Here is a 24,584-nt window from a genome sequence, read left to right on the forward strand (position 1 = left end):
TCATCTCTTAACTTTGCTCCAATGTGATGAGATGCTTGGGGGGCCCCCAAAATGGCCAGCCCTGCTTCCACATCTGTTGATTGAATTTATAAATCTGTGGTTTAGGGTTATATGGGGACGGGGTCGATGGGGACAAGCTGATTTTTCCCCAAATCTCCCTCTTTATCACATCCTAATGTTGGCAGGTAGGCTGCCACTCAGCTTTTCCTTGTAAATAAATAACAGATAATTTCTTCATCGAGTCCTAAAAGTGTATTTGCCATCTTTGAATAGAAATGATTTATTGTTTTACGTATTGGTGTAGAAATTGTATTCATCCAAGTACATCCCGTTTATGTTAGCATGGTCTGTGGGTGGTTGTAAATCAAAATAATGCAGAAAAGTGCTTAGTTTCACAGATAAATGATACTTCATGATGAGAAGTCGATTAGAAATGTTCTGAACCAGAAAATACTTTTAAAACAAAATGTAATAATTTCATGCCCTTAAGGTCACCTTGAGGCTCCAGAACTCCAATATTGCAGTCTTCATATGTAAAGCTGCACAACAAATGAATGTCAGGATGTAGTCCCAAATCTTGGATCATTATGCAGGGTTTGTCCTGAATATAAAACGAGGCGGCCATCCTCCGCAAATTTTGTGCAGCCCCTAGCCCTCGTAAAAGTCTGATGTGTGATTTCATTAAGAACATGTTTACTACGGACAGCACTTAGTGAAGTTATCATCTATAACTGCAAATACTGTTTGTAAAAAGTGTTTGTTTTAAGCCAGTGTGCACAGTACAGACGTGTGTGCACACGATAATAAAGGTACCATCTCAACCTCATTTTCAGCCAGGAAAAACCCTGTTATGTCCAAAGTGTGGCCCCTACTGAAAGCATAAAAATATATCAAAAGCTTGGTCTGAGATACTAACTTTTGCAGTTTTTGAAGGAAGAGTTGTTATTGAAGAGTTGAACAACTTCTGTTAAAGATGTCCCTGAAGGACATTACTGATGTGTGAGACAAACACAGGAGGGTTTTGATTACTTATAATTAGTGAGAAGATTCTGAGGATTGGAGTTCAGTGTTTCCCCTACCATTATATTAGGGGGGCGGCCCGCCCCCTCAAGGGGCCAAGTAAAAAAAAAAAATATATATATACAGTACAGACCAAAAGTTTGGACACACCTTCTCATTCAAAGAGTTTTCTTTATTTTCATGACTATGAAAATTGTAGATTCACACTGAAGGCATCAAAACTATGAATTAACACATGTGGAATTATATACTTAACAAAAAAGTGTGAAACAACTGAAAATATGTCTTATATTCTAGGTTCTTCAAAGTAGCCACCTTTTGCTTTGATTACTGCTTTGCACACTCTTGGCATTCTCTTGATGAGCTTCAAGAGGTAGTCACCTGAAATGGTCTTCCAACAGTCTTGAAGGAGTTCCCAGAGATGCTTAGCACTTGTTGGCCCTTTTGCCTTCACTCTGCGGTCCAGCTCACCCCAAACCATCTCGATTGGGTTCAGGTCCGGTGACTGTGGAGGCCAGGTCATCTGGCGCAGCACCCCATCACTCTCCTTCTTGGTCAAATAGCCCTTACACAGCCTGGAGGTGTGTTTGGGGTCATTGTCCTGTTGAAAAATAAATGATGGTCCAACTAAACGCAAACCGGATGGAATAGCATGCCGCTGCAAGATGCTGTGGTAGCCATGCTGGTTCAGTATGCCTTCAATTTTGAATAAATCCCCAACAGTGTCACCAGCAAAGCACCCCCAAACCATCACACCTCCTCCTCCATGCTTCACGGTGGGAACCAGGCATGTAGAGTCCATCCGTTCACCTTTTCTGCGTCGCACAAAGACACGGTGGTTGGAACCAAAGATCTCAAATTTGGACTCATCAGACCAAAGCACAGATTTCCACTGGTCTAATGTCCATTCCTTGTGTTCTTTAGCCCAAACAAGTCTCTTCTGCTTGTTGCCTGTCCTTAGCAGTGGTTTCCTAGCAGCTATTCTACCATGAAGGCCTGATTCACACAGTCTCCTCTTAACAGTTGTTCTAGAGATGTGTCTGCTGCTAGAACTCTGTGTGGCATTGACCTGGTCTCTAATCTGAGCTGCTGTTAACCTGCGATTTCTGAGGCTGGTGACTCGGATGAACTTATCCTCCGCAGCAGAGGTGACTCTTGGTCTTCCTTTCCTGGGGCGGTCCTCATGTGAGCCAGTTTCTTTGTAGCGTTTGATGGTTTTTGCGACTGCACTTGGGGACACTTTCAAAGTTTCCCCAATTTTTCGGACTGACTGACCTTCATTTCTTAAAGTAATGATGGCCACTCGTTTTTCTTTACTTAGCTGCTTTTTTCTTGCCATAATACAAATTCTAACAGTCTATTCAGTGGGACTATCAGCTGTGTATCCACCTGACTTCTGCACAACACAACTGATGGTCCCAACCCCATTTATAAGGCAAGAAATCCCACTTATTGAACCTGACAGGGCACACCTGTGAAGTGAAAACCATTTCAGGTGACTACCTCTTGAAGCTCATCAAGAGAATGCAGAGTGTGTGCAAAGCAGTAATCAGAGCAAAAGGTGGCTACTTTGAAGAAACTAGAATATAAGGCGTATTTTCAGTTGTTTTACACTTTTTTGTTAAGTATATATTTCCACATGTGTTAATTCATAGTTTTGATGCCTTCAGTGTGAATCTACAATGTCAATAGTCATGAAAAGAAAGGACACTCATTGAATGAGAAGGTGTGTCCAAACTTTTGGTCTGTACTGTATATATATATATTTTTTTTTTAAGATTTCTTTTTGGGCTTTCTGTTCCTTTATTGTAGGGATATGATAGTGGATAGAGTCGGAAATCAGGGAAAGAAGTCATTTAAGGATACCTTTCCGATAGAAAAGGACAGCTATCATTAAAAGTAACCCATGAACACCAAGATTCCTTGGTGTTCATGGGTTACCTTGAACCTTGTCGGCATGTCGACTCAAAAAAGTTTGTTTTTGACAACTCAACTCAATTGCCCTTATAATTAAATGACTCATACTAATGCTTGATGAGGATCATCTGGAACATCTAATGTACTTTAAATCCATTTGGGATACAAACACATTGCATATTGTTTTCCTGGAGTGGACAGACTAACATTGTGAGGTTCTCTCTTTGTTTTCTGACAGACTCTTCAGTGTTGTCTTGGAGCTTTTGACCAAAGAGGAGAAGATAGAAATTGAAGGGGACATCAACCATCCGTCAATGCATGGTCATGGTGGAAAACCAGGTGGATTTGATGTTAAAGCCCTTCGAGCCTTCCGTGTGCTGCGACCCCTGCGGCTGGTCTCAGGAGTACCCAGTGAGTAGTGAGGCTCTCTGCACCAACTCACAGTCAGCTGATGTGAACACGGTCAACCCAATATATGATTTACTGTATACTTCCTGTATTATATAATCATTTTAGTTCTATGAGTCCCAGTGAGTGTTGTGTTGCTTGAAGCGTTCCTCATAGTTAAAGGGCCAGATTTTCTCCTTACCATCCCTGAGGACTGTTTTTCAATAACATCTGTCAACATCTACATCAGCGCCCGAGAGACATGAGCTCTGGGTGTAATGAAAACATGCAACACAAACAGACTCGGAGCAAACACACTGACACGTTTATAAACCATGTTGTTTTATATGTCCTAACATTTATACTGATATTCATTTAAGTCGTATCTGCTTGTGTAAAAAACATTCAGTCCAGGCTGTTGTTTAACACAGCACACATGTTGACATCTGTTATGTTAAACATTTGATATTAACATCTTCAGCTTGTCATAACATGAATCATCATTATTTATACTTTTAACAGAGTCTAAACTTCAAAAGTGCATCAATACTGTTAGAATAAGTTACATATCAAGATCATGCAGAGTTAATGAATGAACCATATGGACAGTTCATATTTGTGTCATGAGAACAAACAGAGTCTGTAAGTAGCCAACGTTTGTAGCTGTAGTTTCATATGTGTACTGTTCATGCACACACTACAACAAAATATGATGTTTCTTCTCTTCCTTGCCCAGGTTTACAGGTGGTGTTGAACTCCATCATTAAAGCCATGGTCCCTCTTCTCCACATTGCCCTCCTGGTCTTGTTTGTCATTATCATCTATGCTATTATCGGCCTGGAGCTTTTCATCGGCAAAATGCACGCAACCTGCTATCTTCCTGGTTCAGGTACGCCCTCTCTTTTGTCCGTTTTACATTAAAATTAAGTCATCTTTTATTCTTTATACAGCATTATTAAGCTCCAATATGTTTTTATTTTAACACATATCTGCATTTAGATTGAGGATCTGCGGGTAAGAGTGATAACTGTTTAATGTGACCCAAAATGAGTCCATATAAGGGACTTCTATCCCTATTTTACACTCATTTTATTTAACTAACCATGACATTGAAATTCTGCTTGACCATGAGCAAAGAGTCACACCCATAGTGCATTTATACAATTGTTCTTACAACGTCTGTGTGGCTGTTGTTTATGGAAACAAAATTAGAAACTGACATTGCAAGTCCTCCCGATCAGTAGTCACAAACTGAAAGAACAAGCAAGTGTTGGGCTGCAGATTAAAAAACTATATTAAAGTTTGAAAACACAATTAATCCAAACGGGTCAGGAACTTGGTTCAAAGATTTGCTTTTGTTCATGTTTCTGTGCTCAACATCAACTAAAAGCCAAAGAAAGACCTCAATACAAAACAGCAGAAAGTCACAAAAGCTACTGTATTTGAATGAAATAAATTAAAGGACTGTTTTCCCTATTACTCACTGGATAGTGAGTGACATCGCCTTTGCTAATAGTTGGGCTAAGCATGCTATGTGCCAACTGTGCAGTAAAAACCCCATTATTAGATAATTGTGAATATTAAATGATTACTCTGAAATCAAAGAATGTAAAATATTAAAAAGTAATGAATGAAATGAATGTGTAGGTCTGATATTAAAATTCAACTCTCCCTCTGTAGACACGTTAGCAGAGGACGAACAAGCTCCATGTGCGATCTCAGGGCACGGGCGCCAATGCCCCATCAATGGCAGTGAGTGCAGGGAAGGCTGGCAAGGTCCCAATGGTGGCATTACCAACTTTGACAACTTCCTGTTTGCTATGCTGACGGTGTTTCAGTGCATCACCATGGAGGGCTGGACGGACGTGCTGTACTGGGTGAGACTCCCATTCTGCCCTTCCTCTTTACTTCCTTCTGCCACTTGCCCTCAGCTGAAGTGTCTCCTCAGATCAGACATGAAGCTGATGATATTTTCCTAAGGCAGCTTTATTTCCAGATGTGATTGATTTACTAAGTAATGTCATTCTTTTTACAACTAATAGTAATAACGCAATGCTGTCCTGTCCTTGCTGGCACTTTTTCTATCAGATGTCTATTTTTCTTCAATGGAAGAACGAGCAACTTCTGTCTAACTTTTGTTCTGCTCTTTTTTCTGACAGTTTCTATCTTTAACAGTTTATTTCACTCTTCTTCTTTCTCTCTTCCTCCTCCTGTTCTTCCTCTGCGATGACGCTTGTTCCTCCAGATGAATGACGCTATGGGCTTTGAGCTTCCATGGGTGTACTTTGTCAGTCTTGTGATCTTCGGCTCGTTTTTCGTGCTTAACCTGGTTTTGGGTGTGTTGAGCGGGTAAGCACCTTCCTGTCTTCCTCTTGCTGACAGAGACCCTCTGCTTGATGTCAGGCTGAAGGTTCTCTATTCTGATGTGGGGTTTTTTTTTGTGTCTGTTAACCGGCTCCTATTGGCTCCTGTAGGTCAACGATGCCATTGGATGTGAAACTCCTTGGATTTATTTCGTTAGCCTGATCATACTGGGCTCCTTTTTCGTGTTAAACCTTGTGTTAGGTGTGCTAAGTGGGTAAGAGGCAGCTTGTGGATTTGGTCTGCTGTGTTAAAAGCATGTTTGCAGTGGTTTTTAGCACTACCTGCTTTGCTTTGATAGTTTACTACAAATTAGACTATTTATGAAATCATAATTATCTGTTGAAAAGTATTAAGATATTCAACTCATCTTGGTCTCCTTTTTGTTAGAGCGTTGAGATAATGTATTTCCTCATTCAAACATTCATCATGGTGTCAAAATATCACGTCCTTTCAAGGGCAACCGCAAAGTCAGACCTTCACTCTGCTCGATTATGAAACCCACCAGTCTTCAACTAACGCTATTTCCATGTCAACTCACAGAAACCAAAGTTGGTAAAAATGAGTCCAGTGAAGAATCTAAAACGTTGATATTGGTTTTGTCAGTGTGGCACTTCCTAAAAATCTATCCTAGAACCAACCGACAATCCAACCTACCCAGTAAATACACAAATTAATAGAATAAGTAAATAACATGCAAATAAGTGAATACACAAATTAATAGACAAATATATAAATAATAGATAAATAAGTAAATAACATGCAAATAAGTGAATACACAAATTAATAGACAAATATATAAATAATAGATAAATAAGTAAATAAAATGCAAATAAGTGAATGCACAAATTAAAAGATTAAAATAATTTAAATCGCTCACCTAAAGTCATCAACTCTCCTTGTATATTTGACTTAATGCTCACAGAGTACAGTTCATGAATGCTTGCACAGAGAGCATAAAAACACAATAAAATGAACATTTACAGGACAAGCACATAAGAACACATAAAAACACACAAAAGCATCACATGATTCAATGAGGGATTTCAGCAAGTTAAATAAAGTGCAGAGTGTCAAGTTCGTCCTGTATAATCATGGCTTATTAAGCAGCTGAATACTGCTTCTGGGCATTCTGTACCTGCGCCCTGAATTCAAGAGTTCATACTGTGACCAAAGGGGGTGTAGAGGGTCAGCTGAGATCTTGATGGCTAAATTCAGTGTGTACTGAATTTAGCCTACTGTACATAGGTTTCAGTTATAACTATAGCCTGGCATGCTCTGAATATATTTACATGCTGTCCTCTGAATCCTCACATATTGTAGCTTACACTGTTTATTTAACCTATGAATTTAGATGCCATGCAAAAGTTGCGTGTCTCTTTAAACCATCTGTCCACAGAAATAGACTTTTCTGTATGATTAAGATGCTGAAGGATAAGAGCTACTGTATAGACGGGCTCTATATATAGAGCTGTCATCATTCAAAGGTGTACATCTCCCTCCAGTGGCTACGGTTCACTAAAACACACTAAGGCATTAAAAGGGTGTCAACTCACAGTAGTCAACATCCACACATGAAGTGTGTGAGTATGTAAACATACAACTGGGAATATACAAGAAATGTATATTCAGGATATCTTCAGCCATTTAAAAATGTTTTCATTAGATTAAGTGTAAGAGAAAAAAAAGTGTTTGTTTATGTTTTGTGTGAAAAGTGTTTTTTGTTTTTTGCTGTGAAAGTACGTTTCTGTTTATGTGTGTGTAGGGTTGTCATGATTCTGTCACCAGAATTAAAAAAAATAGAGGTGATTTTAGTAAAAATCAAACACTAGTAGTCTCTTTTGATACCATGGCAACAAAATAAAAGTCCTAGGCGCCCAAAATTGGGTAATTTCTTCTTTTTAACTAACAAACTCCTGCATGCTGTACAAATTGTACAAATACGTACACAAATCAGTGCTGTCTCTCTTTCTCTTGGGCTAAAAATATGACGAATATTTTTGAAAAGCTGAGGTACTTTTTGACACTATCGATCAGTAAAATTACAGAGATTGTATCGTTCTAAAACACTTGCTACTGAAAAGTATCAAAACAATGAGACAGCCTTATGTGTGTAATTTTTTTTTCCTTGTTTGGTTATTCATGCACTCCTGTGTGTTTTGCATCTGTTTGCGTTTGTTGTCTGCCCGTGCCTTTTGCAAACCCAGAGAGTTCTCCAAGGAGAGAGAGAAGGCAAAAGCTCGAGGAGACTTCCAAAAGCTGCGTGAGAAGCAGCAACTGGAGGAGGATCTGAAGGGTTACCTTGACTGGATCACTCAGGCCGAGGACATCGACCCCGACAATGAAGACGAGGCCGAGGAGGAGAGCAAACGCAACCGTAAGCACCCTGTTCTGCTCCTTTCCTCTGTCATGCTTAGTAACACTGCACTCATAAGCCACACTTCAATACAGCAAAGTGATACAATCTGTTTCCACCACATGGAGAAAAATATCCAGCAGTGTGTGTTATTGTTGGCTTGAGAGGGCTGTGATTTCTGCAGCTATAATTAGGCCTTTGTTTATATAATCAGCGAATGCAAGGGTTTGTACTCTGGAAATCTTTAATGTGTCATAGTGGGAGTTTGGAAGGAAAACACAGTGGATAACCTACAGATAATTCCTCTCAGGAGGAGAAATATTTATCCACTGTTTAAAACCTTTTTCAAAACACAGTAGATGCTTATACTTTCAGTCCTGTGTGTTTTTAGATGTAGAGTGCTCAACCATGGTGAAGCATATCGAGCATAGATACGGAGGAAACATGAGTCTATTATGTATAAAGTGATACAGAAGTGTTCTTACCTTTTGGCCACCATGCAAAAAAAAAAAAAAAAACTACTGGAAAGGAGGCAACAATGGCACAATAGTCCATAACAAACTTATTGCAAGTCTTGCCTGGTTTGGCTTTTCATGAAATATTTTTGGGGTTGTAGAAGATCAAATGAGTCACACGAAAACTAAGTATGTTGATTTCCACACGTTAAAGGTCAGATACACGAAAATAACTTCAAGATGTGTTTGCATTTTAAACAGTTTAACAGTTAAAAGTTTAATAAAGGCTGTAATGTGTCCCTTACTAATGCAGAATTAGTCAATGTGACTTAAGAAAAAACATAGATAAATACCTGCATACAAACACAGCAGCATGTAGTGATTTAAAGACTGCGGTTTAGCACATAAACAAACGAGATGTTTGAACCTGAGCTCCAGACCTCATTTCCTTATCTTCACGCCTAATGTATGTCACTGATAGAAGTGAAGCACGCCTCGAGTACCGCTGGAGTTTATCTGGAAAGGGGAGAAGGAAGAAAAAAATGATATTACTTGAGCAGTAGAAAAAACTCTTAATCCAAATCCTCTTTATATAAGCAGCACACACCAGGCAGAACAGAGAAACTGCCACTGATTCACTCTAAAGTGTGAGTGTGAGGTTGCAAAATTTTACCCTCTGTCTGCTCCCCTCATTTAAATGTACTCTGGCCATTTACTGTTGCTTCTCCCACCTGTCTTTTCCTCTTGTTATGTTTAAATATACATGTTAAACCCCCTTACCCTGGCCCTTGCAGCAAACATTTACCATACAGTGAGATTTTAAGCTGTGGAGGTTCTCATGCAGGTCCATGCTGCTTTTCTCTCAACATCCATTCTGGCTTTTGGTGTCTGTCGACGAAACATAAGCCCCTACTAACATGTTAATATGCACAGACTTTAATTTGCACTGTAACATGTTAGTACAGGGTCCGGTCACCTGCGGGTGCTTCCAGTGACTAACGGCTCTCAATGTTGTTCTTCTGCCCTCCTCAGTGTCTGCAGCCTGTGGCTCCTGCTGCTCTTGCCATTGTTGGATATTGATATTTTGAAAACTGTTGTTGTCCTGTGGTGCTTGTCTGCTCTGACCCATTTTGATAGCTGACCATTCTCGCCCTCCCCCCTCCCCCATGTCCCCTCTGCTGTGCCGTTGTGTATGAATGCATGGACTTGCATGCATTACACATGAAGGGGTGACTTTGGCTGACCTCACTGAGAAGAAGAAAGGAAGGTTTGGGTGGTTCAGCCAGTCGTCCGACACTCATGGTAAATCCTGTGCTTTCCCTCCACTGTTCTCTAGCTCTTTTGTTTGTATGTCTGCGTCTGCACGTGAGTGTGTATGTGTGTGTTCAATGCTCAAATTTATCAGGACAAAATGATTCATCGGCTATGTTCAACACAAAAAAACAAAATCAACAACATTGTACACAGAACATTTAGTGCATAAAGAACCATAAATATAAAAGAGCTATAGCTAATTGCATAATGTATCTTAAAGGGCCAGCTGTTTATAAATACCATGCTAAATTACAAATTGGTAAAGAATCAATCATCTCTGCTGCACAGATACACCATATCATGTGTGAATTAAATGCATTCTAAATTAACCAAAATTGTAAGATTCATTGGCCTTAAATTTCCAGTTGGACCATCCTATACGACTGTGTGTGTGTGTGCGTGTGTGTGTGTGTGTGTGTGTGTGTGTGTGTGTGTTTGTGTGTGCGTGTGCGTGTGTGTGTGCGTGTGCGTGTGTGTGTATGTGTGCAGCCTTATGTAATACCTCATCACTCTGTGCTTTACTATTGTGTTAACCTGGTGTGTCCAAGCATTGCAGCCTTTTCCAGTTTTCTCCTTTTCCCTTCCTCTTTTTTTTCCCCGAGGACCTGCCGGTTCTACATATTTAAAAAAAAATTGCCCAATCTAATATGGAATTGAAGTACAGCTGTGTTTCATAGAAGGCACACCCTGTTTCCCTCCCATGTCCCATTTCAAAAGCAGGGGCTCAGTGTGAATATGGGAAACAGGGCTAAACCCAGATCACTACACCAGCAGTCAGCACTATTTTCAGAGCTAAGAGCTGTCCGACCAATCAGGAATCAAAGCCAACGCGTCTACATAAGCCAAGCAGCAGCACACAGCGTGCTCCCTTATAAAGCAGTGAGACTTTTCACACAGTTAATCATCATGTGTCTGCGCACACAGTATCTGCAGAACTCTTAGTGTTGCATTTCAGAGACAGCTCTAAGAGCCCTGCTCCCCTCTTCCCTCTGCTCCTCATTGTGTGCATCAGTCAGCCCTCGTGGAGCAGCTGTCCACTCGCCTGTCCCATGTCAGCTCCCTTTCAGCACTGGGTAAATGATACTAATGATGACAGTGATGCACAGCCACAGCGCTCAGCTTTTTTCCTTTTCTATGAGGCCACAAGTTTGGTAGCTGCAGTGAAGCATTTCTATTTTTAATGTCACTATCCAATAATTGTGATGAACTTGGATACGTTTTTTGTAATCCTTTTTATCTTTTATGTTTTGTAAAGTATTTTTTTAGTGTTTCCCCTGGGATTCAATGCACCGTGCTCCATTTGAAGAGTCTTGTGACAAGTGATTATTTTTTTGTAAACGTCTGCTTTGTTTATGCCGCTGCAGCAAGTGTTCCAGCCAGTGAAACAGAATCTGTGAACACCGAGAATCAAGCCGAGGTGGATGAAAAGACTCCATGTTGCGGGCCTCTGTGGTGAGAACCCTAAAACAATTTGCACGGCAAACATTTTTAACTAAAAAAGGCCACTGTTGGTCGTGGACAAATGCAGAAGCAAACAACTCACACACACATTCATATTGTTCTCCTACAGTGCAATGCGTCTGAGTTTTGCATTTATTTACGTTGTTAAACAAGGCTAACTAATCAGTGCTCCTAACAAACCTCTGCTTCAAACCTTAAACTTTGATTTGCACTTCTTTTTCAGTCAAAAGATTTCAAAGTCAAAGTTCAGGTGAGTATATTTGTGGGTTTGTGTCTCTGCGTGGTACATAAAGCTTAATACTGTGACTCTGTTAGATTATACAGATTTTTATATTCAAGTGCTTGGCTTTCATTTTACTGTATTTTAATGAGACTTTACAGGGGAATAATACATCAACAGCTTTTATAAAGTCAGCATGTACCACAAATCACAAGGTGTTAAAAAAAGAGCCTATTGCAGGATTTTTCAGCTCATTTACTACACATTATGACTTGCAAAAAATATACTGATTCAGTTCCCTCTTTGCCTTACTGCCTTACAACTCTTTAACATAACAGCTGAAAGATTACCTTGAAAAAACATGGAGTCAATGTTTTTAATGTAGTACTTCGATTTGATATAATATTATGAAATATTATCAGTGAGCAGATGTTTTTTTACATGCTTTTAAAAGCAACCTGAGTCATATTTGTGCTTCTCTTCTCTTTTCGTGCTGATGTTTGTCTCTCCTCCTTCAGTCGGCGCTGGCGCCGCTGGAACAGGTTCTGCCGCAGGAAGTGCCGGTTGGCTGTCAAATCGGTGCCTTTCTATTGGCTGGTCATCATCCTGGTGTTCCTGAACACTCTGACCATTTCATCAGAGCATTATAACCAGCCTATGTGGCTGACACAAGTGCAGGGTACATACATCACAACTGCACATGTGAAAATAAAATAATATTTTGATTCATTATGATATTAGTTTTCTGTGGCTTTAGTTTGAAGTGATTTGTATTTGCTCATTCAATTGAAATGTGGTTTACTATTCAGCCATGAGCCCAGACGTACAGGGTTTATGTCTAATATTTCCTGCCATGATGAAGGAATGTTTGAATATTTTCAATATTCACTCATGAAAAGTTCACTTCATTGATATAAAATAGATAATGTATTTCACAGTTTGAATGTTTGGCTTCAGATCCAGAATCAGCTGTTGTATAAATTGAATACATATTAGGTTTTATTTGAAAATTGTATAAATTGATGCATTGAGTACATTTTATTTATCAAAATGTATTTTGAGGTGTCATATTTCTTTAGTTTCGGGAGCCTTTATTTTCCACTCCAATAATCTGCATTATTTTAATGTGAAGCTCTTCCTTTTGTTTCAGATGTGGCCAACAAGGTGCTGCTGGCCCTGTTCACATGTGAAATGTTGGTGAAGATGTACAGCCTCGGACTTCAGGCCTATTTTGTTTCACTGTTTAACCGCTTCGACTGCTTTGTGGTGTGTGGAGGCATCACAGAAACCATTCTAGTCGAGCTGGAAATCATGTCTCCCCTCGGTATCTCTGTGTTCCGCTGCGTCCGCCTGCTGAGGATCTTCAAGGTCACACGGTACGACTGTTTTCACACTGTGGTTGTGAGGTTGTGTCTATGTGCATGTACGTGTGTGTGTGGTGTTAAATGAACCACCTGTCTCTCCTGTTTCCCTGTAGTCACTGGCAGTCACTGAGTAACCTGGTGGCATCTCTGCTCAACTCTATGAAGTCTATCGCATCCCTGCTGCTGCTGCTCTTCCTCTTCATTATCATCTTCTCCCTGCTGGGCATGCAGGTGTTTGGTGGAAAGTTCAACTTTGACGAGACCCAGACCAAGAGGAGTACCTTTGACAACTTTCCCCAAGCTCTTCTGACTGTGTTTCAGGTATTCACAGACAGATCTGCAGTTCAGATTATGATAGATCTGCACTCGACAGTCACTTAGATCTGAGGAGCAAACATACAAACATTCAGCATTCCCTCATTCATGCATCAGTTGTATACAAATATGTGTCTATCTAAAAAATAACCTGATGACATTGCTGTTTTACAATAGCGCAACTAAATCTGATTTTAAAACATAATGTTTGCACAAACTGATTTAATTATAGATAATTATAGTCAAATGTTAAACAAACAGCTGAGGGCTAAATAGAGTAGGATGATATATTAGATGATGATAGCTTGCTGCAGATATTTGCTAATTATTTGGTCCCACAAAACCCAGTCACTTACAGAAGACAAGCTAAGTTTTCCGTCATTTAGGACCAATGTCACCATTACAAAGTTTGTCCAACAGAGGGCGATGACGAGCTGCTTTTTCATGGAGCTGTGCCTCAGACAGCTTCAGCTGGAATGTTTTTTTGAAGTCCATTAAATGTGTCCTCCACTATTTTGTGAGCCTGACATCACAGGAACAACAGCAGGTTTTATCTTCAAGTTTGTGACCAACAACAAGTTGGTGTCACAGAAGCACAGATACATATTTTAGCGGTCAGTACCAGAACCAGAAAGGTTTTGTCCACACATTTCCTCTAACTTGTTCAGCTTGGAACATAACTGTTGATACATCTCACCAAAATGACATATTATGATGATTTCAGATCCTGACAGGAGAAGACTGGAACGCCGTTATGTACGACGGGATCATGGCGTACGGAGGTCCTTCTTCCTCTGGAATGATCGTGTGCTTTTACTTCATCATCCTCTTCATCTGCGGGAACTGTATCCTCTAAACAGCAGAGTGTTAAAACAGAAAACACAAGAGTAGATTCTATTCTGATGATTCGATTTAAAAAAGAATATCAAGCAGTTTGACGGAGATTTGTCCTTTACTGAACACTTCGCTCAGATATCCTCCTGAATGTCTTCTTGGCTATTGCTGTGGACAACTTGGCAGACGCCGAATCTCTCAACACAGACGAAGGAGACAAGAAAGGGTGACTGTGAAAAAATATTGTTTTGACTGTTTGCTTTAGATGCCAAGATGTGTGGTGCAACTCGACTTGAATTCATGACGATATCTGTTCATTATAGGGACAAAAAGGAGGATGAAAAAGATGAAAAGGTAACCTTGATTATCATATTGTAACTTAAATACTTTATACTTACAGTATAAAGAGTTTTATTTTTTTGCACTTACCCATTATCTCCATTTCTGCAAGGAGGAAGAGGAGGAGAACGACGAAGCTGCGGCTGAGGAGGAGGATCCAGAGGTTCCGTCGGGGCCTCGGCCGGTCATCTCTGATCTGGTCAAGAAGGAGAAGATCACTCCGATCCCCGAGGGAAGTGCCTTCTTCATCTTCAGCAGCACAAACCCGTATGAAACACTCACAATTTACGCCCCTCAGATTTGGCACGTATGGACATTTAATATACAGCCTCATTTCACACTTATGTTCTCTGGTGTTTCCTCTGTACTCCAGGTTCCGTGTGTTTTGCCACAAGCTCATTAATCATCACATTTTCACCAACCTCATCCTGGTGTTCATCATGCTCAGCTCTGTCTCTCTGGCTGCTGAGGATCCAATCAGAAACTTCTCCGCTCGCAATATTGTAAGTCCAAAAGTCCCTCACCCTCCCTCATGTATTTCTATCTTTTACCTGACTGATTAGGGAAGATATAAGTGACTTTAATATTATTATTTTAGTATCAATTTCTGGGTAAAATGTTAATGCCGCTTTATCAGTTTCATTTTTATCATAATTCTTGGACCTTGAACTGGTTGTTTTGCATGTTTTAGCAAATGTATATACATCCTAAGTTTATGTTTCAGCAACACTTGAATCATTTTAGATGATTTGATGTGAAGGATGAAGACAAATCTGATCTGAGCAATACTTTAATCTCAGGAGGATTTAATGCATTTTTCAGTTATTGAAGCCACAAACAAAGAATGTGATTGGCTTATTGTTAGAAAATATCATTAAAGGCTTGACAAATATGTCTATGAATTATGTTTAGAGCCCTAACTGTATCCATCTGCCCATAACTCCCAGACTAAAACGTCCCTGCTGCAGGCTGAAGTGTCATTTTTATACACTGTTGCTATTCTCCTTTAGACCACAGAAAGGGCAAAAGAGAAATCAAGGAGGAACAAATTATAAAGAGAAAGGAAATGTACCGCGTTTATTGGTTCATTTTTCAAAAGCTTTGGCGTCTGCAGTCCTTTACAACCTATTTCAAAAACATAACTTGTTTTTTTTTTAACAAAACATACATCTCAATGTAATCTCCAGGGCAAAGACGATCTGTGGCAGGACACTGGTATAAATGCTTCTCTAGCTTTAATCTAGTGACCCTGTTGACGCTGTTCAGTTCCTACTTTCATGATTTAGGGGCTTGATGCTCAACAACAACAACCTTTAAAAACCCAAGAAACCAAACTCTCATTTCCTTTATGACAAACTAATTTGTCTCTTGCGGTTGTATAGCTTGTGAAGAAGACACACAGATATCTGAGTGTCCTTGAATGCAACATAAATTCAAAGGTTTTAAAACTATCACCTGTGTTTTCTTAATAATGATACATCTTTTGGAAATCTTAATTAAGAAAATTATATTTTCTTTCATTTAGTTGTTGTTTTTGTCAATTTAGTGTCGTGTATTTGAACTTTAATTTTTTTTTTAAGTACTTAAAATGAATCACCCGTCCTTGGATAGTAAGAGGTTTGACCTTAAACGTATCATTCTTCTTTTTAATAAGATGAAACATGCAAAAACGTTGGTACAGTCCTGTAAAGTAGACAATCAGGAAGCGATCTTTCTGTTTTATTGACAGCACTTATTGATGATTTTAACTGCATCACTATCATATATATATGATAATATAGTTGTGCTGATTGATGGTATTAATTGACCTTACATAACTTGTATGATGCAACTAAACAAATGTGTGAAATTTACCCTCACAAACTCTTTCCAGAAAAAAAAAAACCCTCAGATATCTTTTCTTTTCTCATTCATCTTGTTTGATATGATATTTGAAGCTGCACGATGACCTGTCTTTGTTAAACATGTACGTTGCTTTTTGCAGATACTTGGTTACTTTGACTATGCTTTCACGGCTATCTTTACTGTTGAGATCGTGTTGAAGGTAAATGCCCTGTGTCCCCTGTCTGTGCTGTCACTAACCACACCCAATAACACTCCAAACGTCTCATTGCCTTCCAGGTCCTAGGCTATGCAGATTATGTCTTCACTAGTATGTTTACATTTGAGATCATATTGAAGGTAACCCCTTAAATGACAACGAGAGCCTTGCTGCATTCTCTCCTTGTGTGTCACCTGCCACTCAGTACAACCTGGCTTGTTTGTTTCCTTTCTCTTTTTTACTTTTTTCTTCATGGCACCTCTTTTAAAAACAAAAAAAAAACCTAAATATTGGAGTTATGACTTTGCACACACAAACACAAGATTTGTTCTAATTACACTAATCAAAAAACTCACGTTGGGGGAAGGAAACATGACATCAGCATTACATTATACTCACATGGGTGTCACATCATCGGGGGCGGTCATGGCTGAAATGAGTTGGATGATGCAAGTTATGTTAAACATGATGCAACCCCTTTTTGCAATGCAACACATTTTTTAATGGGCTGTTCAGACATTGTTCAGGCATTGGCTGAAGTTGAGTTTGAGGTCATCTTCAGGGAGGTGTTTGAAGACGTAAAAGTCAACTCCAGTCAAAGCTAACTCCATGCCTCTCGTACTGACTGCTCTTCAGTTTAACCATAAAAGAGGGGGCAAAACCAACCATGTTCATGCCGAGCATGGTTCAGTCTGCTTTCCCTGACTGAGTGCACAGAAATGTGGAGTCATATCTGCAGCCATTCGTACAAAAAATGACCCAAGTCAATCATTAGCTTACTTCTAATCCTCTGATGCTCATAGTTAGCACTCTCTCGCTCTGTGTCTCTGCGGGGCTCCACATCCACGTGCACTCAGAAAGTTAATCCTGTACTTTTATTATTTGAAGAAGAGTTATTTTGGCTGGTTTTTCTTCTCTGCCTGCTGAACTCTGAAGTTTTAATAGGGAGCTGCTTTCCCTTATTCTCAACTATTAAAGAACATAACGGAATGTGCTTTAAGACGACGGTCCACATGAATGTGACAGTAAGGCCATTTCATCTTTCCAATCACTATAACTAGAGCTCTTGCAGGTAGTAAATATCCTCATGGCAACAAAATGCATGTTTTATTGCCTCATCCCATAGTCGATTGCGAAATGAATGACTTACTACTACATTCATGTAATTAAGGGCCGTGGGGGTGGCGACGGTATATTAAGTCTCCTGTTTCACTGCTCTGAGCTCGCCACCCCAAATCAGAGTGAACAAAAAGAGTGTGAAGGTGTGTGCAAGATGGAGAGTAGTGTTGTGTGTGTGAGTGTTCCTTTTGAACATGTTTGTACAGTTTTTGTGTCCTTGTCCTCTGTGAGTGGAGAGAGTGAGTGTATCTGTGTATTTATGTGATTTTTGTACGAGATGAAATATGTTGTTATTCTTTGTCATTTGCTCCGCTAACTTCCTCTGTCCTTCAATCAGATGACGACATATGGCGCCTTTCTCCATAAAGGAGCATTCTGTAGAAATTACTTCAACCTCCTGGATCTGCTGGTGGTGGGAGTTTCCCTCGTTTCCTTTGGCATCCAGTAAGTTCAAACAAAATGAGGCACTTTTCCCTCTCAACCACTTCACAAACAACACAACTTTAGTCATTTCTGAAGAGCAACAACGGAACAAATATCAGGAACCAAATGTCCCTTTTGGGCTTCTTTAACTGCATTTCCTTCAAATCTTTAAAAACATGACGGATCAAAAAACAAGTACAGCTTTTGAGTTTTTGTGGACTTAATGGGAGCAAGGAGGAGATAATAAACCTAAGACCTTATTTCATCCATCATTGACAATTTGTCTGCTTTGTGATTATTTCCTTGTTTGGTTTAGTACATAACAATTAAATGTATTTGTTCTACCCCTCACTGCTCCCTCTCTTTCTCCAGCTTTCTCACACACAGTCTCACATTGTCTCTTTTATTTTCTTTTGGTCGTGAAGGCCACAGAATACCTGTTTGTTTTTCAATATGATGAGAATTTCCCACCTGTGTCCTACTATTGATTTGAGTAGCACCTAGTTAGGTCTTGTTTTAATTGAATAAAGCTGAACAAAAGTTTAAGCACATAGGTTTCATGTTTTAATCATCAGCCTTTGTCAGCCCCTAATCAGGAAGGAGAAACCATGAGCAGAAACCAAAACCTATATCAGAGGAAAAGGAACTTGCGTTTTTTTTTTTGGGATTCCTGGGCTCCTGGAAAAAGTTCCTGCAGTTAAAAAATGGCTTTACTTTTTCTGGAATTTCTTGAAAGTCACACTACATCCATCTCTCCTCATTGTTCAGGTCTTCTGCCATCTCAGTGGTGAAGATTCTTAGGGTTCTTCGTGTTCTTCGACCCCTGAGGGCCATAAACCGAGCCAAAGGCCTCAAGGTGACACCTCACCATAAAGTCATCCTTCACCTGAAGCTGCATTTATAACTAACTTTTAAGTCTTAAAAAGTGTTGTTTCAGTGTTGTTCAGCATGGATTCCCCCAGTGTGTAACATTCTCCTGTTTCTGCCTTATAGCACGTGGTGCAGTGTGTGTTTGTGGCCATCAGAACGATCGGTAACATCATGATCGTCACCACTCTGCTCCAGTTCATGTTCGCCTGTATAGGAGTGCAGCTGTTTAAGGTCAGCAGCACTGGGCTTAAAAAAAATCAATAATACACACCAAGCATGAGATATTGAGTTAATCGTTTTGGAGTATTCATCATTAGAGTGAGTATGTTTTGTTGTCCGCTTCAGGGAAAATTCTACCGCTGCACCGATGAAGCAAAGTCCAGCCCAGAAGAGTGCAAGTTAGTTTTCATTACCTTAAAACTAAACTGCAGAATTTCATGCAGTCATCATCCTAGTTTCAGTCTTAACCTTCATGCGCTATGTCATTTTCTCATAGAGGCACCTACATCCTTTATAAGGAGGGAGACGTGAACCAGCCTACCATCCACAAAAGGCTGTGGCACAACAGTGACTTCAACTTTGACAATGTCCTCATGGCTATGATGGCTCTGTTCACAGTGTCCACTTTTGAAGGCTGGCCTGCGTAAGGTTTTTCTTTTTTAATCTACATGGCCAAAGAGCAAAAAAAAAACTGGATCACATTCTTTCCTTTTTTTTTAATTTTCCTCTCTCAGGTTGCTTTACAAGGCCATCGACTCCAACAGGGAGAACCTTGGCCCCATTTACAACTACCGTGTGGAGATCTCCATCTTCTTCATCATCTACATCATCATCATCGCTTTCTTTATGATGAACATCTTCGTAGGTTTTGTGATCGTCACATTTCAGGAACAAGGAGAAAAAGAGTACAAAAACTGTGAGCTGGACAAGAACCAGGTCAGTGAGCAGGTTCACAACATGTGAGTGTTTTGACGCAGTGTGTGCCTGTGTTTGTCAGGTCAAAAAGAAATAGAACCTGATGAATACTTCAGATGCATTCATTCTGATTGTTGATCATTTATTTCTGGTATTTTTCATTCATTACAAGATTTACTATTATCCAATGAAAATGTTTGTATCAATTCACCATACTGTAGCCACATTGCAGCCTATTTCCTTTTCTCATACTCTCTTTCTCTCTCCTCCCTGTTCCCTACTCTATCCACTGTCATCTATAGTAAAGTCATAAAAGCGGCAAAATAAACCTGAGCATTCAAACCAATTTTGTGTATTTGTGTGCAGCGTCAGTGTGTGGAGTACGCTCTTAAGGCCCGTCCGCTGAGAAGGTACATCCCTAAGAACCCGTACCAGTACAAGTTCTGGTATGTGGTGAACTCCACAGGGTTTGAGTACATCATGTTCGTGCTCATCATGCTCAACACACTCTGCCTGGCTGTACAGGTAAGCTGTCACACCGCATTTACCCTGAAATGAGGTCATACTTGGCAGTTAGCATTGATTCAGTTGTAGTAACCATCAACTAAAGATAATAAAGGAATTTAGTATGTGTTAAAGTGTAAACGACACTGTGGTAGATATCAATACAAGAAAAATGAACTGACACCATCTTTTTTAACGCCACATTATTTGTTTTCTTCACACACAACTTTTAGAATCATAAAGGATAATGTAATGGTAAAACATACTATATGGCTTTCAGAGTGTGTACATGTATTGCTGTGTGTTATTTTGAAACATTTACCTGAGCTGACGTGTCATTTATTTTTGAGGTATCTGAACAGTGTCTTTCATTATTTATTTTAATTGTAATGAATTAAGTGTAATGAAAATAATAGAATCTCCCTTGAGTTTTCTTGAACCATCTCTCTTTGTCCTCTTGCTGCAGCACTACGGACAGTCAGCACTCTTTAACTATGTCATGGATATTCTTAACATGGTCTTCACCGCTGTCTTCACCGTGGAGATGGTTCTGAAACTCATCGCATTCAAACCCAGGGTGAGTCCCCACGCAAACCACCTCGGACAGATCATAAACACTCAACCCAAACCAAAAGACAGATACTTAAACTGATGAAATGCATTTCTGACCATATGAAAACCATTTACTAATACAGTTTTATATACTAAATCAGCTCTTCTGCCAAGAGTTGAATGAGTAGCATTCATCTGTTAATGTAGCTGCAACATCTTAGTTAACATAAAGCGTGGTAACAAGGCTAACCTGCTATCTTGTTTCTTTTTATGAAGAAAAAAACGTTTTTTGCCTTCCTGAAAGGAAGTCTTGTAGTATAAATGATTGTAACTACTCCAGGCTAAGGAACAGCCATTGATATGACCCCTGTAAAACCACACACTGCAGTTTCTATGTTTTTATGCCAGACTACCTTGGCCAGCTTCCAGTCTTTAAGATAAGATAAGCTAAGCTAAGCTAATTGCCTCCTGGCTGTATCTACATATTTTGTCAAGTGAAATGAATGCTGTCATCCAATTTTTTTGGCAAGAAAGCCAGTAAGTCGTTGTTTTGAAATGTCAAACTATTGTTAAAATGTTAAAGAGTGGAGCAGCACACAAGAACTTTTCACAACCCATAAAGAAGTGATTTGTTTTTCTTTCCCTCCTGAACGGCACTGCCTGCCAACAGCTCTGTGTTCAGAAGAAGGACAGGCTACTAGTAAGAGAGTGTGGGGTGCTGTGCTGAAATTTGTTTTTTGTTTTATATTGTCAAATCTAAAATAGTGCTCACTGTCTGTCAAGTTCTTGGCAGCAGTGTTTTTATATGTAACGTTGGTATTTTAACATCAGTTTGGTGTTCGTGCCTTGCGGCTAAACTACTATTTCTGTGTGCTTATCACATCCAACTTGCTCCACCTCACTCAGGGATATTTTGGGGATGCCTGGAATGTGTTCGACGCCTTGGTTGTGATTGGCAGCATAGTAGACATAGTTCTCAGTGAGATAGATGTAAGTAAGCTCAGCTACAGCGCCCCCTGCTGCTCTCTGACCCCTTTCTCTCTGGGCCACCTCTTCTCACACTGCAGCTTCCTGTGGCAGGACTCAGATTTCTGGCTTTTTTTTTTTTTCTGATCACTTTTAATATTTCCTCTTCTTTTCTCTCTCTCTCTCTTTATGTCCTCACCTCACCCTGCCATTTCATTACATCCTTGGTCTCGTTTCTTCTTCACTTCTCTCCCTTTATCGTTTGTCTGACCTCTCCTCTTCATGCTCTCTCTTTCATTCCCATCTTCACCCTCACATGTAACCATGCATTAACAGCACTATTTCGCTGATGCTTGGAACACATTTGATGCCTTAATTGTTGTTGGTAGCGTCGTCGATATCGCTATCACTGAAGTTAATGTAAGTATGACTTTTTTTTCTGCCTCCAAAGTTGAACTGAAGCCTTACAGGAAAGCCATGGGACAATTTGATGAATACGTTTATAATGTGTAAAAAAACAAAGTTGTTGTAGAAATTGAAATATTGAATAAAGATGCTGTAGTTGTGGCTGGAAATGAAGAAATGTCTGCCTTCTCCTTTTGACAAAAGTCCATAGCAAATAAATAGAAAGTTTTTCGATGTTTTATATTCAAAGGCGGAAGCTTTTTCTTTATCAATTATGTTTCTTAAACACCCACTCCATATTTATAATAACCTCTAGCATGATAATGAAATGTGAAAAGACATTTTCAGTTTCTTATGAGTCATTGGCTTATTCTGTAAAGCTTCAGTTTCATCCTCATCTATGTGCTGTTTTTTATCCACAGTACACTGAGTTGATCAAATAGTCTGTGTTGTTGAAGTTTTGCTTCTGCTAAGTGTGTCATTGTCATTGTGTTGCGGTATTTTTTTGATGCAGGAATCATGACAAACTTTCACAAACTGTTTACCCTTGAACGCTGAAGTGAAACGACACGTGTCATATACAGGAGTCGCTCATGATCTTTGCGACCTGAGGCCTGTATTTGATGCACAGCAGTATAATGTATGATGTGGTTATCTAATGTTTTACTCTTGTTCATTTTTTCCATAGAAACTTGTAGAGGCAAGTATTGTAATAATCCAATAATGTTTTCTGTGTGTAACCTGTTTCGAATAACAACTTTATCTTCGGGACCCCTGTAATGTCTTAATGACTCAGGCAAAAATAGGTTTCTATAAATCTCAATAATTACATAATTACTTTGTGAAAATTTCTCATCAAGGCTTCATAAAATAACAACTTCCTAAAACATACTACTACAATCTCTATATGGCTTGACTTCTCCAATGACACCTAAAAAAAAAGTCTATGAATGATTTGTTGTGAGTTGAGTTCAGCTTGTTCTAAAAAAAAGGTAAAGAGGGTGGGTCAAATATGATTTAATAGAACAACAAAGGAGACTTTGAGGTCAAATTTTACTTTTTGGTTGAATAGAGGTGACGTTGGTGCTTGTTAGAGGTGCAGTGCACCAAAGTCCCCCCTGCTCAACCTTGCCCCGGCCCCCGCCCCCTTCCTCTTCCCCTCTTCCGGGTGCTCTGTGTCTGAGCTGCAGTGCTGTTTTTCTGGAGTTATATTCATGTTTTCTGTGTTTTTAATTTCTCAATTTCTGTTCTTAAATGTGTGTCTGCATGATTGTTAACAAATCTTGTGTAAGACATAAGGTGGAGTTGTGTGCAGGTTATTGCTGTTATGCATGTGCGTCTTACATGTGTACATTTATTACTTTACAGGTGTGCTGTGTGTGTGAATGTTTGTGTCGGGGAAATTATGTTCATTTCACAAGGACTTTCATGGTTTCTTGTGAGGCACCTTTTATCCATCACTGACTTTTATCTGCATGTGGTTGCTGTTTGTGATACATAGAGATCGGACATTTCAACATTTTCCATTCAATCATTTATAATAAAAAAAATATTGATTTTTGCTGCTTGCTTGCTATTCCAGTCATGAGCTGTGTGATTGTAAAGCTTTCCAAATGTATGCTGGGAAGTGTCAGCCATGACTCACCTCATTCCCTATTATCCTCTCCATTTCCCGCCTCTCACAGATGGCGCTTGGTCACCAGCTCCATTCCCCTCCGGTCAGTTTTTCCCCATAGAGCCTTGTGAAGTTTGCCCTTTCGCTCTTGTCATTTCCCCTCGACTTTTTCCTCCAGACAGAATGGTCCTGGAGCTCAAAACATGGAAATGTGTCCTTCCTACACAACATTAAGGACAATTGTCACTAGAATTTGTTTGAATCTGAAAAATGTGACTTCTTTCCTTAAAGTTGTGTAGACCACTGCAGCTTTGCAGTACAGATTGTAGAATTACCTCATTAGTATCAGGTGAAACAGATTTGTCACAGAGTGGCCTGTATTTGAAATGTAAGCTTTTCTCAGGAACTAAACTTACAGTACCTCCAACTTTAGTTTAACTCTAAAATGTAAGTGAAAAACAAAGCTTCCCTTTAGTTCTAATCAGGTAAGAATCTGTGGATTAAAATACTTCAGCGTACCAGGAGATGCTTAATTATAAGCCCTTGCTTTTGTATTTCACACTGATGGTGCGTTAAGCTGAGTCTGAGGTTCTTTGATGATCTTGTGTTTGTGTCTCTGTGAGTGATTGTCTCTGTGTTTTGTTCTGTCTTCCTGTAGTGAGCTCTTAAAGCTCAGAAAGGAGCTCATGTGTAGCGCAGGTGTGTAGACTCCAGTCAGGTGCATGAACACTTCAACAGTGACTCTCCCCAACTTTACACCTCTCTGCCTCTCCTCTTCCTCCTATTTCAACATCTTCTTCGTTTCTCTGCCAGAACCTGTCTCTGTCCCTG

At 39.6% G+C, this 24,584-nt stretch overlaps 1 protein-coding gene across 1 annotated transcript in view; it reads left to right on the top strand.

The window, feature by feature from the left end:
• cacna1da (calcium channel, voltage-dependent, L type, alpha 1D subunit, a) overlaps window positions 1-24,584 on the top strand; it is a 59,062-nt gene that overhangs the window by 20,842 nt on the left and 13,636 nt on the right. Inside the window, exons 4-30 of the mRNA XM_061042904.1 lie at window positions 3,176-3,348; window positions 4,061-4,213; window positions 5,005-5,201; window positions 5,570-5,673; window positions 7,893-8,062; window positions 9,724-9,798; window positions 11,175-11,262; window positions 11,495-11,521; window positions 12,010-12,170; window positions 12,642-12,867; window positions 12,969-13,176; window positions 13,895-14,015; window positions 14,143-14,230; window positions 14,328-14,358; window positions 14,456-14,610; window positions 14,717-14,846; window positions 16,328-16,387; window positions 16,465-16,524; window positions 17,841-17,947; window positions 18,695-18,782; window positions 18,920-19,027; window positions 19,142-19,194; window positions 19,293-19,439; window positions 19,531-19,732; window positions 20,078-20,236; window positions 20,682-20,792; window positions 22,070-22,153. Coding sequence (XP_060898887.1) covers window positions 3,176-3,348; window positions 4,061-4,213; window positions 5,005-5,201; window positions 5,570-5,673; window positions 7,893-8,062; window positions 9,724-9,798; window positions 11,175-11,262; window positions 11,495-11,521; window positions 12,010-12,170; window positions 12,642-12,867; window positions 12,969-13,176; window positions 13,895-14,015; window positions 14,143-14,230; window positions 14,328-14,358; window positions 14,456-14,610; window positions 14,717-14,846; window positions 16,328-16,387; window positions 16,465-16,524; window positions 17,841-17,947; window positions 18,695-18,782; window positions 18,920-19,027; window positions 19,142-19,194; window positions 19,293-19,439; window positions 19,531-19,732; window positions 20,078-20,236; window positions 20,682-20,792; window positions 22,070-22,153 — 3,286 coding nt within the window. The remainder of the gene's footprint in view (window positions 1-3,175; window positions 3,349-4,060; window positions 4,214-5,004; window positions 5,202-5,569; window positions 5,674-7,892; window positions 8,063-9,723; window positions 9,799-11,174; window positions 11,263-11,494; window positions 11,522-12,009; window positions 12,171-12,641; window positions 12,868-12,968; window positions 13,177-13,894; window positions 14,016-14,142; window positions 14,231-14,327; window positions 14,359-14,455; window positions 14,611-14,716; window positions 14,847-16,327; window positions 16,388-16,464; window positions 16,525-17,840; window positions 17,948-18,694; window positions 18,783-18,919; window positions 19,028-19,141; window positions 19,195-19,292; window positions 19,440-19,530; window positions 19,733-20,077; window positions 20,237-20,681; window positions 20,793-22,069; window positions 22,154-24,584) is intronic.

This window comes from Labrus mixtus, chromosome 7 (assembly GCF_963584025.1).
Source record: "Labrus mixtus chromosome 7, fLabMix1.1, whole genome shotgun sequence".
Taxonomy (NCBI): domain Eukaryota; kingdom Metazoa; phylum Chordata; class Actinopteri; order Labriformes; family Labridae; genus Labrus; species Labrus mixtus.